A 16,501-nucleotide genomic window follows, 5' to 3' on the forward strand; every position below is an offset into this window, starting at 1 on the left:
TCCAGTTTGGAGAGGCCAAGGTAAAGCCCCTGTAAATCCCAGCCCTGATGCTGCCTCTGGAGGAACCAGAAAGGATGCTCTGCCTCATCATGGCATCTTGCCTGACCTGATGGGGATGGAGCCCGTGTTGATGGCTAATAAGAACAAGCTTTGCTACTTAGGCAGAAAACAATACAATCCTTTTATGTCTCTGAGCTCTCAGCCAGAGCTGCAGCCAAGGTTGACCTTGGTCAGCTCAAGGTTGTCTGTCAGCACAGCTGAACACTGAATGTTAGAAACACAGAACCTGGCCGGGCATGAAGGCACACGCGTGCCATCCCGGTACTTGGGAGGCTGAGATGAAAGGATCGTGGTTTTCATCCAGCCTCAGCTACTGAGTGAGGCCCTCCTCAACCTCGGGAGACCCTGTTTCAAAATGAAAAGAATAAAGGCAGCAGAGGCAGGGCCGTTCCTGCTCTATGACAGGGTCGCAGCTGGGAAGAGAATTCCACAGGGATAGAAGACTCTTCCATTATGACTTGGAATCCTATGAAATGGAGTCCTCCATAAGACTCAATGATGCCTCATGATTTTAGTTATAATAATGACAGTATTAAAGGTTCTTTGGGGAAAACTGAAAATAGCCTTGAAGGGAGACTGCTGTTCTGTAATAAGTTAGGAAATTGATATGAATATGACTGGAAAATGTCCTAAGATTTGTGCTGGGAATAGCACTAAGAATATGACTCATGAGAAACTTTTCAAAGAGGTACGTAGAAAAGAGCATTTTTTTTTCTCCTCTGCTTACAACACTTAGCTCACCTAAGGTTTTAGCCATAAAAAGAAAAAGTAACTTTATTATTTATTTTTTATTTAGTGTGGGTCTGGAGATGGAACCCAGGAGCATTTGACCTCCAAGCCACATCCCCTACCCTATTTTTATTCTCTATTTTGAAAAAGGGTCTCACTGAGTTTCAGAGGGCATCGCTAAGTAGCTGAGGCTGTCCGAGAACTACAATCCTCCCATCTCAGCCTCCTAAATGCTGGGATTACAAACATGCACCACCATGCCCGGCTGAAAAGGTAATTCTAAATAAACCGTACTTACTGTCCCAGGCCCTCGGCATGTCACCTCCAAGATAGGGGGTCTGCTGTGGTATACCCCTCAGGGGCTCGCACTCATCAGAATACTTTTTCACCTCCAGGTGATCCTCCACTTTGGAAAGCAGAGTTAATATTAGTAGAAAATGGCTTGAGGTCAAGACTCTGCTGTTCCTGCAGAGGATGGGCAGGCAGGGACCTCCTTGGTGCCTGCTCACTAAAGCACAAGAGTCCTCTTGGCAAACAACTTAATAGAAATATTAAGAAACTTAATAGAAACTTAAACAACTTTATAGAAAATTAAGGTATAGCTGGGTGTGGTGGCACACCCTCGTCATCCCAGCAGGAGAGGCTGAGACAGGAGGATCGCAGTTTGAAGACAGCCCCAGCTACTTAGTGAGACTCTGTTTTAAAATAAAAAATAAGGGCTGGTAGTGTAGCTCGGAGGTAGAATGCCCCTGGGTTCCATCCTCAGTACCACAAAAAAAAAAAAAAAAAGAAAGAAAAAAGAAAAGAAAACTAAGGTATAGACAATGTATGTTGAGACCATGAGAAATAGAATAAGTTCAGTGTAGGTTTGGTGGTTAAGATTAAGTTAACAGAATACCCCAAGGTTAAAATGGTGGATGAAAATAGCAGTTAGGCTTAGAAGTAGAAACAGTAAATCCAGCACTTACTTTTAAGATAGAGAATAAAAGTGAGTTGCAGTACATCATTTATGACATAAGGTCATAGGTTAAACATAGGTAAGTAAAAGTTTTAAAAGATTATGGATGAGAATAAGTTTTGTAGGTCACCTCCTAACAGATTTAAATGAAAAATAGAACAGAAAAAATAGATGGTTTTAAGGGTGACTGCTTCTTGAAATTTAGGCTAATAAAAATACCAAATGTAAAACAAAATATGTATGACGTGGCTTGCTGTCATCTGTTTGGATTAATGTACAAACAAAGCATATTCTAGGGCACAGGCAGAGATGCCTTCTCTGTACTAAACACAGGGTTTCTCGTTCTTCAATTTTTCTGAACCTACATCTCCTTCAAGACCCCTGGACTGGCCGCAGCTGGACATCAGCATGAACCCGGGCATGGTGGTGCATGCTCATTATTCCAGCATTTGTGAGCTGAGTTGGGAGGATCATGGTTCGAGGCCAGACTCAACTACTTAGTGAGGCCCTCTGCAACTCAGTGAGATCCAGTTTCAAAATAAAGACTAAATCTTCCTAGGCGGCCACAACGAGAAATGCCATTTGAAGTTGCTGGTTCTCCCTATAGACACAATACCCAGGTATCCTCAGTCGATGGAAACTGCACAGGTAAAGCCAAAGGGGGACAGAAGTTACTAAGTGTGAAGGAAAGTATGTTATCTTACCTGATGCTCCTTTTGCTTCCTGGGAGTAAGAAGGAAGGGGGACAAAGAAATTCCCCCATCCTATTGTGTAAACACACTTTTTTTCAGAGAACTCACTGGCACTGCACATCTCGGTTGGGTAAAGTAATAAACCATGCAGTGTATGATTGTGTGTAGTACAAGCGTGCATGTGTGCTATTGGGGACTGAACTCAGGAGTGCTCTACCTCCAAGCCATAGCCCTGGCCTGTTTATTTTTTGTTGTTTTTTTTTTTTCTTTTGGTGGTACTGGGGTTCCTAGAAACCCTTCTACCTCCGGGCTACACTCCCAGACCTATTTTATACTTTGTATTTGGAAACATGGTCTCTTAAGCCAGGGGGGGCTAGCTTTGAAACTGCAGGATCCTCCTGTCTCTGCCTCCCAAGCATGCAGGTTTTACAAGTGTGGCCACCACGCCTGGCTAATGGGCACTTTATAAAGCAGGCAGTTACTATTCCTGTCCAATATTTGGAAAGTCACATTCTAGCGCACAAGTAAGAGAATGTTATCCAGCCGGGCGTGGTGGCGCACGCTTGTCATCCCAGCATTCGGGAGGCTGAGACGGAGGAACGCGGTTCACGAAGAGCCTCAGCTACTTAGTGAGGCCCTCTGCAACTCAGGGAGACCCTGTTTCAAATTAAAAATAAAAAATGGCGAAGGGGATGCAGCTCGGAGGTCGAATGCCCCGGGTTCCACCGCCAGACCGGCAAAGAAAAGAGAATGTTATCCCCTTTGGCAGCGTGCACGGTGTCTCTGAGGTCTCTTTGCCTAAATCGCGCTTACACCTCACTCCCAGGATTCGATAGCACTCTGCTTACTGTCTAAGTAGACCATAACCCGCTTCAGAAACACACCTGAGGGTCCTTCTTAGTGGACATATCCAGCCAGAACCTAAAGGTACTTGTGCTTGATCTAGAAAGTCGGTCAAGGCCACGGCAGCAGCCCACGCCAAGGGATGCTCACTCCAAGGGAGGTTGCAGGCCTCCAGCGCTCTGATGCAGCCCTGACTGTCAGGAGCAGAGGGAAGGGGAGGGGACACGACCCCTCCCTGGCCCTTCTTCTGGTGATTCTAGGGATTGAACACTGAGCTGCAGCCCTTTAAACTGTTTACCTTAAAACAGGGCCTTGCTAAGTTCTAGGTCCCGTCCTTGAACTCATGACCCTCCCGTCCTTGAACTCATGACCCTCCCGTCCTTGAACTCATGACCCTCCCGTCCTTGAACTCATGACCCTCCCGTCCTTGAACTCATGACCCTCCCGTCTCAGTCTCCCAGGAGCTGCCCTGCAGCCATGCTTGGGGGGGGGGGCTCCCTACCTAATTTACCTCAGTCACTGCACTGGCCTGGACTCCCACCATTTACAGATTTTCTCTCCCTGCCTGTGAAAGATGTTCTTTTTCTCCTTCCTGGTGTGCAAGAAGGGCAAAATGGCCTGTAACACTGGACCCTCGTAGTGACCTGGCACAGTGGAAGGAGGCGGAGAAATCCCTTCACACAAGGCTGCCAGGAGCTCTGGAGCAGCTGCAGGCATCAACTGCAGGGTTGTGGGTCAAAAGAAACTTGTGAGGGGCAGGGTTGGTTAGGACAGGGAGGTGGCCCTGAGCAAGCATTACTTAGCAAGGCCGCAGGGAGGAAGGAGGCATCCAGCTCCAGTTGGCAGAGAGAACTTATTCAAGGCATCCAAGTCCAGGGCCAAGAGGAGAGTCATGGGACTGGCCAAGACAGTGGCCACTGTTACTCCATGATCCTTCTGCAATGCGTGGGGTTCACTCAGAGTTCCCCTTTTCTGTGGTACTGAGGATTGAATCCTGGAGCATTCGAACTCTGAGCAGCATCGTCAGCCAATTTTTTTTTTATTGAATTTTAAAACAGGGTCTCACTAGGTTGAAGAGTTTCCCTACCTGGTGAGGCTGTCCTCAAACCACTGATCCTGTCTCAGCCTCCCAATTACTAGGAACACTAGTATGTGGCACACGCCACACACCTGACGAGTCCTCACTTGCCATAGGAAAACCAACCTCCACACCATGTGCCTTCAGGACAGGAGACACCCAGAAATGGAGTGACAGGCACTCTGGAAGAAACTAAGTCACGCTTCATTTCTTCTTGTTGTGCATTTATTCTGGAAGTTAGAGCAATGAATTTCTATTGCTGAGATATCTGGATGAGGTCTCCTAATGTACACTTGTACAGACATGACTGGCAGGCACTCAGGTGACCTGGAGCTGCTTTGAAAGCAGAGAATCTCCCAACCCTTGTTGCTAATGCCATCTTCCTTTGCCCTAAACACTATTCTTGTCTGGCCACTAACCTCCTGAGATCAGCCTTGCTCTGCATAAAACACTCCCAAGATGTTCTTACCACTGTGCTGCTTTTGTTCTGACTGGGGTCTTCTTTACCACGATTCCTACCATGGCTCCTTCCTCTCTTCCTCCCTGAGCTCTCCCTGAGGGCCGCTCTATGTGATTCCCTCCACACCCGCCCCACTCAGTTTTCCTCAGAGTGCCCACACTGCACTGTGTCCTCCCCCTCACTCTGTTCTGCAATGGAAATGAGGGGACGGATATGGAGTTGAGTCTCCACTCTCCTGTAACCAAGGCCTAGGATGCGGCTCAGGCAAGAAACATTTGCCCTCCTGCACCAATCTATCGCATCTTCTGGCCTAAGACTTCTCAGCCCTGCTGAAGCCCCATCCACGTTGGCATGGCATCTCCAGGCAGGGTTCAGCCCAGCTGTGGCGTAAGGTCTGGACATGCCTCTTCTCCCAGGAGGACCCTCACTCGTCGCCTTGCTGTGTAGGGGAGGCATTCACGGCCGCTCTCGCGCAGAGGCTCCAGGCATTTCTCAGCACACTCTAGTTGTGACAGCGGGGTCCTCTCCAAGGTGAATTCTGAGTAAAGCAGCAGCTAAGGCCGCACATAATGCAGAGATGGCCAGTGTGCTGTGGCAAGTCTAGGTGGGACAGATCTACACAGGTAACCCGACCTTCTCAAGAATGGGAGTGTGCACATTTGGGCATGAGTCCATTAGAGCAACCTGATTATTCTGTTGTATGTTCCTAGTGTCTTATTTATTAAATTTGTATTATTTAATTTTGGTTTTTTGTCTTTCATCTTATTTTGTTTACAGGTTGGCTCATCCTAAACATCTAGGAATGGCCGGGCGTGGTGGTGCACGCTTGTAATCCCTGCACTTGGGAGGCTGAGACAGAAGGATCACACAGGTTCGAAACCAGCCTCAGCTACCTAGTGAGACCCTATTTCCAAATAAAATAGAAAATAGGTCTGGGAAGCAGGACGTGGTGGCGCATGCTTGTAATCCCCGCGCTTGGGAGGCTGAGACAGGAGGATCACACAGGTTCGAAGCCAGCCTCAGCTGCATAGTGAGGCTCTCAGCAACTTAGTGAGACCCTGCTTCCAAATAAAATATAAAATGGGTCTGGGAGTATAGCCCGGAGGTAGAAAGTCTCTGGGTTCCACCCCCAGTACCACCAAAAAAATAAATAAATAAAAAATAAACATCTAGGAATGAAAACTAGCTTCTTACGACATATAATTTCTATAATACCTATGCAAATTCCTCTAAGAACACAGCCTGAATTTTCCACGTGACACAGAAGAGGCTCTGCATTACTGCAAACTACAAAAGCAGTAAGAGCTTTTTATAAAAACAGTCCAAATGACGAGTGAGGCAGAGAAAACGTGAGCTTCCCTGGGCCGGCCAAGCTTACAGATGGAATTCCGGAGGACACAAGAATAAAGGTCCAATTTTCCTCTTTTTTAGTATTCAGGATAGAATCCAGGGACATTCTACCTCTGAACTCCATTCTCCATTCACAGGCCAATCTTATTTTTGTTTCCCAAGCTGAGGATGGAACCCAGGGGCATTCTACCTCAGAGCTACACCCCCAGCCCTAGTTTTTTATTCTTTATTTTTTTTTTATTTTTCTCATTTCAAGTTTATTAAAACTTTAGCAGTACAAATTATCCAGGTTGCAGATTATCAAAAGATCAACTCAATGAAGTCCACATTAAAAAAAATAATAATAAATAAAAAGGACAAACATAACCCCCAAACAATGAAAACAACATAAAGGAGAATAATCAGCAAGTCTCGAACACTTAAAATCTAGACAGAAAGGAAATAATGTTTACACAGCTCACTCATCCACTTTTGTCTTCATCTGTTCCAGGGCTTGATTCATGATCAAATTTTTTATTTTTATCATGTACACGGTCATTTTCTTGAGCCTTTGATTTTTGGTTTTCTTTTTCCACCAAGGATATGGTCTTCTCATCCTCATTTTTCAGTGTGGAGGACTTTAATTCATTGTCCTGACTGCTCTGTTTTATTTTTGAGAATGGACTTTGATCTCTATCAGCCTTTTTTTCCCTGTTATTATTTGAGCTATTATGATCATGACTTTTAGAGTACATTCTTTTCTCACCCTCAGAATTTTCTCTTCTGTGTGAACTCTTACTTTCTTGGTTTCTGTATTTATCTTTGTTTCTATTCTGACTTTCTTCTCTCTCTGAGCTATGAGAGCCTCTCCTCCTCCTTCTCCTATCTTTACTCCTTGATCTTCCTGGTGTTGCTCTTCTCTCCCGGCTTCGCGACCGTCCCCTTCTCCTGTACTCCTGTTCTCTGTATCTATGGTACTCCTTGCTTCTGCTGCGATCCCTGTCGTGGCTTCTGGATCGCACTCTTCTGCTCCTCTCCCTACTTCTGCTTCGTTCCCTCGTTCTTCTATTGTAACTGTGTTTACCTTTAGTGATATCACGTTCTCTGCTCCTGGACTGTGCGCGTCTATCCTTTTCTTTACTTTTACTGTGATCGTGCTCATTACTTTTTGACTCTAACTGTTTAGACTTCTCTTTACTTCTACTCCTTTCCTGATCTTTTCCTTTGGACTCAGACTGTTTTTCTTTTTCCTTAGCGTTTTCATGATCCCTTTCTTTACTTCTTGACCTCATTCTCCTTTCTTCGTATCTACTGTGTTTTGAATCTCTTTCCTTACTCTTTGATTTCTCTTTGCTCTTACTCCTACTTTTAGATTTGCCCCTTTTCTTTACTTTGTTTTTGTTATATTTGTCATCTTTTTCTGAATTTCTTCTGATGTCTCTCTCTTTGCTGTTAGATTTATGGTCTTTAACTTTCTTTTCCTTTTCATTTTTTCTGTTTGGACTCTCAGACACATGTCTATGATCAGTTATTTTTCTCTCTTTTACTCTAACTGGGCTCCTTTGATTTTCTTTTATATCATTCAACTCACTCTTATCCCCTTTGATCCATCTTTCACCACTTGATACCCTCATTCTTTGCGCTCTCTGCATCTCTTGCCTCCAATGTGGAGGAGTTCCACTGCGTCTGAAACGATCCCTTGATCTGGATCTAGAAGGAGTTCGATAACGCCTTGGTCCTCTTCCTTTAATTTTCCTCCCAGACCTAGTAACTAGGAGACGTCTCTGGTATGAAGGAGGCTGAGAGTTAAGTGGATTACACTCTCTTTCTCTTTCTCTCTCCGTTTTTTCTTTCCTTGTCATCAGCTTTAGGAGGACTTTTTCTCATTAGAAATCTATTTTCTGGTATAGGAGGGATCTCTTCTGGACGGACAGTAGACTGGGGTTGTGCTTCAAGATTTTCAGCCTCACTTTCACTAGATGCGCTTTTCTTGCTTTTCTTTCGCTTCTTCTTTTCTTTCTTGTGTTTTCAAGAATTTTTCCTATGTTTCTTTTTTCTTTTTTTGGATTTTTCTTCAGAAGCACTTTCAGAATCAGAAGAATCAGAAGAGGACTGAGAATCACTTGAGCTATCTGAATCACTGGATGATGATGAGGAAGACGATGATGACTTATGCCTTTTCTTTTCGTCTTTCTTAACTTTAGATTTAGGGATTAGCTCTCCACAACTGAGAATCCGTACCTCAGCAAATGGTTTACTAGCTGCGTCTGTTTTCTGATTTTATATTTCTCTCACAACTTCTTGACCAGAGATCACTTGCCCAAAAACAACATGATGCCCATCTAAGTGAGGAGTTGGTTTCGTGGTTATGAAGAACTGTGAGCCATTTGTATCCTTTCCTCTGTTGGCCATTGACAAAAGAAATTCTTTGTTGTGTTTAACAGCAAAACTTTCATCTTCAAAAAATCCTCCATAAATAGATTCCCCTCCTCGTCCATTTCCTTCACTGAAGTCTCCACCCTGAACCATAAAATCCTTGACAACTCTGTGAAAGAGACAACTCTTATAATGTAATGGCTTCTGAGTTGATTTTCCTGTCCCCTTTTCACCTGTACAAAGACAACGAAAGTTCTCGCATGTTTTGGGGCACACATCGGAAAATAATTCAAAAACAACTCTGCCAGCAGGTTGATTGTTAATTGCGATGTCAAAAAAACATCGAGGTCGCTGAACCTTTATTCCCATGGTTCCAATACTTCAATTTATGAGTAATATACTGTTTCAGGCAACTGAACTGTAAATTAGGCAGATTTTGCCTTTAAACTGACAAAAAGAAAAACATCAAGGGCAGTTGATCCAATCCTTTTGCTCCCGCCAGCGCTCTCCATCTTAGGATTTTGAAGAATCAAAAATCAACCTCGCTCCCAAGAGTTCAGGCCGCCGCCGCCATATTACGGCTTGTGCGGCAAAATGCGTCAGGGAACAAGGTGTGCGCCCGCGAGGGAGGGCGGAGGCCGGCAGAGGAAGAGCCGCTCTAGGCCCGAGGCTCGGCCTGAAGCCGCCCGCAGCTGCGAAGCCAGCCCCGCGAGGGCAGGCCCGCCCTGGGCCCGCCGCCCGCACGCCGCTAGGGCTATTCTTTATTTTTAAACAGGGTCTCCATAAGTTGTGGAGGGAGGGCCTCACTAAGTAGCTGAGGCTAGCTGCAAATCAAGGATCCTCCTGTCTCAGCCTCCCAAGTACTGGGATTACAAGTGTGCACCACCACACCTGGCTCCAAAAAAGATTTCTTAAAATGCAATAGATACTGAGAGAATTTATAAGAAATTTAAGAGTGTTTTGATGAATTAGTCATCTTAGGATAAGCTCAGCAGGAAAATTAACTAGATCAGCCACATGGAATGTTTACTCGCTGTTTTTTAGTTTAGTTTTGTTTTTAACTCTAAACATTCACAAGATGGGTCACAATTATTTTATCTCCAGATTTCTTGGTCATGGTTTTGGAAAAATCACACAGTGGCCTAGAAAGACGTTGGGCCTTGGCATTCAGGTCAGGGGAGGTAGCAGCTGGAGACTCTGAGCTCCTGTATCAGGAGGACTCCAAGACTCAGTGTACTGTGCCTCGGGGGCAGAGTTCTGAGTTGTGGCTGAATTCTCCTCAAACTGTGTCCTGCTGCTGTGATACCTACAAGCCTCACGGGTGTATGCTCACGTGTTAGGGTCGCTTGTGTGCTGAGGGCCGCTATGCCCTTGATGTTCAGGAAGAACAGTCTGCAGGGCCTGGGTGCCGGGGAGACAGACTTGCTTCACTAGGGCCGTAACTGCTGTGACTATACATACAAACGCTGGGAGACCCTTACTGTTCACAGCCCCGTAAGTCAGTCTCAGGCTGGATCATTTGGACTCTGTGTGAATGTAATACTTCTTTGAACTCTAGGTGTTTAAAATTCCCATGGAGTCTCAGAAAGATAACCTTAGAGACCTGGAACTTCATGAGATGCTCTAGTGTTGAACACGCCCTTCACATATCAAACTGGATTAAAGCAGTTCATAATGTTGAAAACAGTTCACACTGGAATCTCTAGATACAAATGTATTGCTAACTGCGTGAAATTGAAGAAAGTTGTATAAAGGAGAATAAGAAGAGATTTCTATTACTATGCATGAGTGATACTGAGAAAGAGATAAGGGAAAGATTAACTACAAGGAAAGCATCAAATCAACGTGTGCGGCAGACATTCGGCTTTGAATTTATGAAGACAGAGTAAGGAAAATTCTACTTCATTTATGATAATTCCATGCAAAACATACCAACCAATAAACTATTTTTCAAAACTCTGAAATGGGCTTGATAAATGGAAAAAGAGCTGAGTTGGGATTTGAACTCTTAATGACAGATAAATACTCAGGAACTTTATAGGACATTAAAAATATATTTTTAAATTTTATTTTTTGGCGGGTCTGAGGATGGAACCCAGGGGCATTCGACCTCCAAGCTACACCCCCTGCCCTGTTTTTTATTCCTTATTTTGAAACAGGGTCTCACTGAGTTGCAAAAGGCCTCATTAAGTAGCTGAGGTTGGCTGCGAACTGTGATCCTCCTGTCTCAGCCTCCAAAATGCTGGGATCACAAGTGTGCGCCACCACGCCCGGCTTCAACTCTTTTTTTTTTTTTTTTTTTGGTGGTACTGGGGTTCCTGAAAGCCCTTCTAACTCCGGGCTACACTCCCAGACCTATTTTTTATTTTTGGAAACAGGGTCTCTTAAGTCACTGTGGCTGGCTTCAAACCTACGCGATCCTCCTATCTCTGCCTCCCAAGTGCGGGGATCACAAGCGTGTGCCACCATGCCCGGCTTCAACTCTTATTTTAAATTGTTCATCATACATCCATTTTCTCAAATAATAGGGAAAAATAATCTAGGGATAAAATATGAGATACATCTTCATGAGGACAAACTGCATCAAAATAAAAGTCTTTAGGGAGCTGGGCGTGGTGGCGAATGACTATAATCTCAGCATTTGGGAGGCTGAGATGGGAGGATCACGGTTCATGGACAGCCTCAGCTACTACTTAGTGAGGCCCTTTGCAACTCAGTGAGACCCTGTTTCAAAATAAAGAATAAAAAATAGGGACCCCTGGGAATAATTTCCCAAAAACTCCTCAAAGAAACAAACAACAACAACAAAAAAAAAAAAACCAGAAAGAGAAAAAGATAGAGAAACAGAAAAAGAGGAAAAAGATAGAAATACAGGAGATAGTTACAGCCCCATGCCAAAATGGCATGGGGGGCGGTGGCCCGGGCCAATTCACCACCCCTCAAGATACAACAGGTGGACTGGACTTTTTATACCCATGACCTCCATCTTGTTTATGTAATTCTGACATAGTGATGCCCCTGTAAGGTACCTCCCCCAGCAAGGTGTGGCAAGGTGTCTCCTTTCATGAAGGTTGACCCTCCTCCCTCCTAGCTAGCTTATCTAATCATGTAGATCTGTCTTTAGATAAAGGCCTAGTTCTCCTCTCCTATTGACTTGCTAATTACATTTAGCTCAGTCTACCTAAGTTTCAATAGCTCTTTGCTTCCTGACCAAAGCCAAGCCTTCTCTCTCTCCAGGTCTGCGGCCATTTTGACACAATCATTTTTGAAATATATTAATAATCAGAGCTTCCTCAAATCTTCCTAGGCCATTCCCAACACTGGTACACTTAGTGAGACCCTGTTTCCAAATGAAGTATGAAGTAGGTCTGGGAGTGCAGCCTGGAGGTGAAAGACCCCTGCGTTCCACCCCCAGTACCACAAAAATAAATAAAATCAAAAGTTATAAAAATAAATAAAACTAACAAAACTTAATAGTCTTCAACTTAGGAAAAAGGAGATATGACAATGTCTTAATGTTACAGTGTGTCTTTATAGTCATGAGTGCAGTGTTGTGTGCCATTTTAATAAGAGTTGATAATCAATGACAGATAATTTAGTTAATAGCTAAGTAAAAAGTTTTTAATGTCATATATGGATTGGTGCTTGTAAGTTTTATTTTAAAATTGACAGGCAAGCCAGGCATCGTGGTAAATGCTTCTAATCCCCACGCTTGGGAGGCTGAGACAGGAGAATCGCACAGGTTCAAAGCCAGCCTCAGCAACTTAGTGAGACCCTGTTTCCAAATAAAATATAAAATAGGGCTGGGAGTATAGCCCGGAGGTAGAAAGCCTCTGGGTTCCACCCCCAGTGCTACCAAAAAAAAAAAAAAAAATTGACCGGCAGAGAGCAGCTGCCCAGGTCTAGCCCACCTCTGTCTTAGATAAGAAACCCCAGCTTATGCCTTATTTGAAGTTAGATGCTTTAGGAGTTGGTTTAAGTTTTATAAGTTTGCTGTGACTAAAAATAAGATTAGTATTTGTGACAATATTATTATTATTGTATGAGATAATAACAATCAATAGTATTGTGATCAGTAGTATTGTGCACCAATAGTTCAATAGTATTGGGTGGTAATTATAAGCCTATAGTTATAAATTTAATACCAGAAGTTTGTAATGGCTAATAATAAAAATAAGATAATAGGTGATTAGAAAATGTTTTTAATTGTATAGAAGTTTCATAAGTTGTAAGCTCAAGTGGCCAATAATAATGGGAAAATTCCTAGAAAAGCTAAAAGTGTAGAGTATCCGCACTAAGAGCACCCGCCCCTACCAGGGCTGTAAATCTAGATAAGAGACCCTCTGCCCCTACCCCTGTTATGAAAATGTAAAGCGGGAAATTTAAAAAATGTCATCAATGATGTAAAAATGACTTGCAATTTGATGTAAAACTATAAATTTGACCCCCAAATGGAGCTCTGGGCCCATGCCATTTCTGCTGTGCCAGAGGTGCTTGGGTCCAGGTTCGAACCTGTAATAAAGTGTGGCTTGACAGACTAATAAATAATTGGCTGTGGACAGTTATGCTCACTACAACATTAAAGCATTTACTATTCACGTGAAGTGGACCCTTCTTGTATCATACCACAAAAATAACAACCTAGAGAAACTTTAAAGTAAATTTTTTTCTTGGTGATACTGGGAATGAAACCCTGGCTACACTTCCAGACCTATTTTATATTTTTTATTTGGAAACAGGGGCTCTTAAGCCAGGGAGGCTGGCTTGGAACCTGGGCGATCCTCCTGTCTCAGCCTCCCAAGCATGGGGATAACAAGCATGCGTGACCACGCCCAGCTAAAGTAAATTTTTTAAAGCCCTAAATACCAGGGCGTGGTGGTACACACTTGTAATCCCTGCATTTGGGAGCCTGAAATAGGAGGACGGCAGGTTTGGGGCCAGCCTCAGCTACTTAGTGAGGCCCTCTGCAACTTAATGAGACCCTGCGTCAAAATAAAGAATCAAAAAATCAGGCTAGGGGTGTAGCTCAGAGGTAGACTGCGCCTGGGTTCCATCCCCAGTACCAACAACAAAAAAATTTTTTAATGAAAAAACCTAATCACAACTCAAGTTTCTGATGATTCTCAGGGTCCCAGAAGCCACAGGGATTTGCATTATTCATTGGGGCTTCCAAACCATTACACCCCTTAAAAGAAACCAAGTGCAAAACAGACATATCTGAGGTCCAAGTCCCTGAGCTAAGTGCCATAAACAGGACGCATCAGGAATGTGTGAAAACAGATGCGGAAGCATTCCATACAAAGACCTTCACAAACCTTGGGGTGGGAAGCAGCATTTCTGCCTCTGGGCACTGGCCTTCCGCAAGGCTTCTCTCTCTCTCTCTCTCTCTCTCTCTCTCTCTCTCTCTCTCTCTCTCTCTCTCTCACACACACACACACACACACACACACACACAGGGTTGCCAGCGCCCTCTTGCACTAGTGATTTTAATGAGGCCCTTCACAACTCAGTGAAACCCTGCTTCCAAAAAAATAAAAAATAGGGCTGGGGGTGTGGCATGGAGGTCAAATACCCCCGGATTCCATCCACAGTGGGGGGGGAGGCAACTATGAGCCAGGCGTGGTAGCACAGGTTTGTAATCCCAACATTTTGGAGACTGAAACAGGAGGATCAGTTTGTGGCCAGCATCAGCTATTACTTAATGAGGCCCTTTGCAACTCAGTGGGATCCTGTTTAAAAATAAAGAATTGCTGGGCATGGTAACTCATGCTTGTAATCCCCACACTTGGGAGGCTGAAACAGGAGGATACACAGATTTGAAGGTAGCCTCAGCTACTGAGGCTCTTAGAAGCTTAATGTGACCCTGTTTTCAAATAAAGTATAAAATAGGTCTGGGAGTATACCCCAAAGGTAGAAAAGCCCCTGGGCTCCACCCCCAGTACCACCAAAATAATAATAATAATAATAATAATAATAATAATAATAACAACAACAACAACAACTATGAAAATAGGGCTGGGGATGCACCTTGGAGGTAGAATGCCCCTGGGAATGCCCCAGTAACCCAAAAAGAACTATAAGAAAGGAATAAAATGCAGGATGAGGAGATGGAAAGCCTATCTTCTAATAAATCATATCGATCTCTTATGCTGGGTCATGATCCAAATAATTTCCAACAAACTTTAAGAAAACATGTCCCCTTTGATTTTAATAACAACTAAGCCAACTTCCCCTCATGACAAGAACACGCAGGAAGCACAGGTGTGAGTTCAAGCCCCGTTGGGGTCTGCGGCCCAGACATGGGGCCCAAGGGTGTGGGGGTGTGTGTGTGGAGGAAGGGGGCCGAGGACGCGCGTGAGTGGGTGTGGAGGCTGGGGGATCCTGACACTGCAGCCTCTTGCCTAAGGAGGGGTGGGGAGCTGGGGCAGGGAGGGTGGGCTCACAGCAGTGTGCACAGCACGGGGTGTTTCTGATTCACTTGCCCACTGGGTGTAAGCGGGTCCTGTTAAGGCGCTGCGCAGAGGGGAGGGGTTTTACCACTGAACCAGAGTGATGGTCCCCATCTGCAATTTAGGGTTTACTCATGTTTCACTGTTCCACAAAGAACTTAGGATTTGCTTGTGCTATTCTTATAAAGAACAAGCATTACAAGAATAATTCAAAGGTGTGGTGGCACAAGCTTGTAATCCCAGCATTTAGAGGCTGAGACAGGAGGATGGCAGAGATCCCCTCAGCAACTCAGTGAGACCCTGCTTCAAATTAATGTAAAAAAAATAGGTTTGGGAGTCTAGCTTGGAGGTAGAATGCCCCGGGTTCCATCCACAGCACCAAAAAAAAAAAAAAAAAAAGAATAACTCACACAACCCAATGTTCTATACACCAAATCTTAACACATTGTATATCTGCAATGCAGAACTCTTAGTTAGCTTGACTTCCTGGAGGGCTGGGAGTGGAATGGAGGCCAAGGCCAGTGTGGTCAAGGCCTGAGCACTGGGCCCAAAGAGCACAGTCCCCCAGTCTTGCCTCTGAGGAAAGTGGGGCCGATATTGCAGTCTGAGCTCTCTCTTGCTAATTAGAAACCAATCTGGCTGGGCATGGTGGTGCAGGCCTGCTACAGAGGATAAGGCAGGGGAGAGCAAGCCTGAGGATGGCTTGGACCACTAACCCACTTACTTAGCCTCAAAACAAACTTTGTAAAGGGGGCTGGGGGTGCAGCTCAGTGATTGCACACTTCCTGGGCACATGGGAGGCCCTGGGTTCTAATCCCCAGTGCTTTAAAAGCCAAAAACCTGGAATCCCAGGAGCTCATTAGGGCACACAAAGAAAGAATCCAACCTGCGGCCACCCGCAGCCACTTTCTCTTAGTTCCTGGGTGGTGGACAACGCTGTGCCCCTCAGGACTGGTTCCTGTGCATGTCGCCGGCTCCCTAGGAGTCCAGCTGCCAAGCCTCCGCAGCCTGGGCTGGCCCCGCTCATACACTGTGACCGCCCTTGCTGAGATGGACTCGTGTGAACACTCTGGGCTATGTTTGCAGATGATGGATCGCTCAACGCACATCTATAGGGATGTGACTCTGGGCCAGGTGAGGCCGCCCATCAGGACAGCGAGCGCTCACACCACACGGGCATCAGTGAAGAAGGGCTTTTGTCACTAGGCCCAGCAGTATAAGCAGCACCCTCTACATGCTGTGTGTGTGTGTGTGTGTGTGTGTGTGTGTGTGTGTGTGTGTGTGCTGGGGGCAGAACCCAGGGCATTCTAACTCGGAGCTGAACTCCTGTTTCTGTCTCTCTCAGTTAGGTCAGCAGGGACAGTGGCTGCCCCAGATCCTGGCAATTCCAGCTGGCTAACGCATGTAGCTGCAGGTAAACACCAGTTTCCTGATGTGTGCAACCATAAACACGTGTTACCCGGTTCCCGATACAGGTGGCACACAGTTCCAAGCACTTCAACATGAACCACTGCTTAAGAAATAACC

At 44.9% G+C, this 16,501-nt stretch overlaps 1 protein-coding gene across 1 annotated transcript; it reads right to left on the reverse strand.

Moving 5' to 3' along the window:
* Positions 1 to 6,631: 6,631 nt before the first annotated feature.
* Positions 6,632 to 8,894, reverse strand: LOC308276305 (peptidyl-prolyl cis-trans isomerase G-like; the record flags this gene model as incomplete). Its single annotated transcript, XM_080714969.1, is given in 4 exon segments — positions 6,632 to 7,991; positions 7,993 to 8,177; positions 8,181 to 8,429; positions 8,433 to 8,894. Coding segments are annotated over 4 exon segments (2,256 nt in total).
* Between the last annotated feature and the right edge of the window lie 7,607 nt (positions 8,895 to 16,501).

The sequence above is a fragment of the Muscardinus avellanarius genome (assembly GCF_963383645.1).
Source record: "Muscardinus avellanarius genome assembly, chromosome: 18".
Classification (NCBI taxonomy): Eukaryota; Metazoa; Chordata; class Mammalia; order Rodentia; family Gliridae; genus Muscardinus; species Muscardinus avellanarius.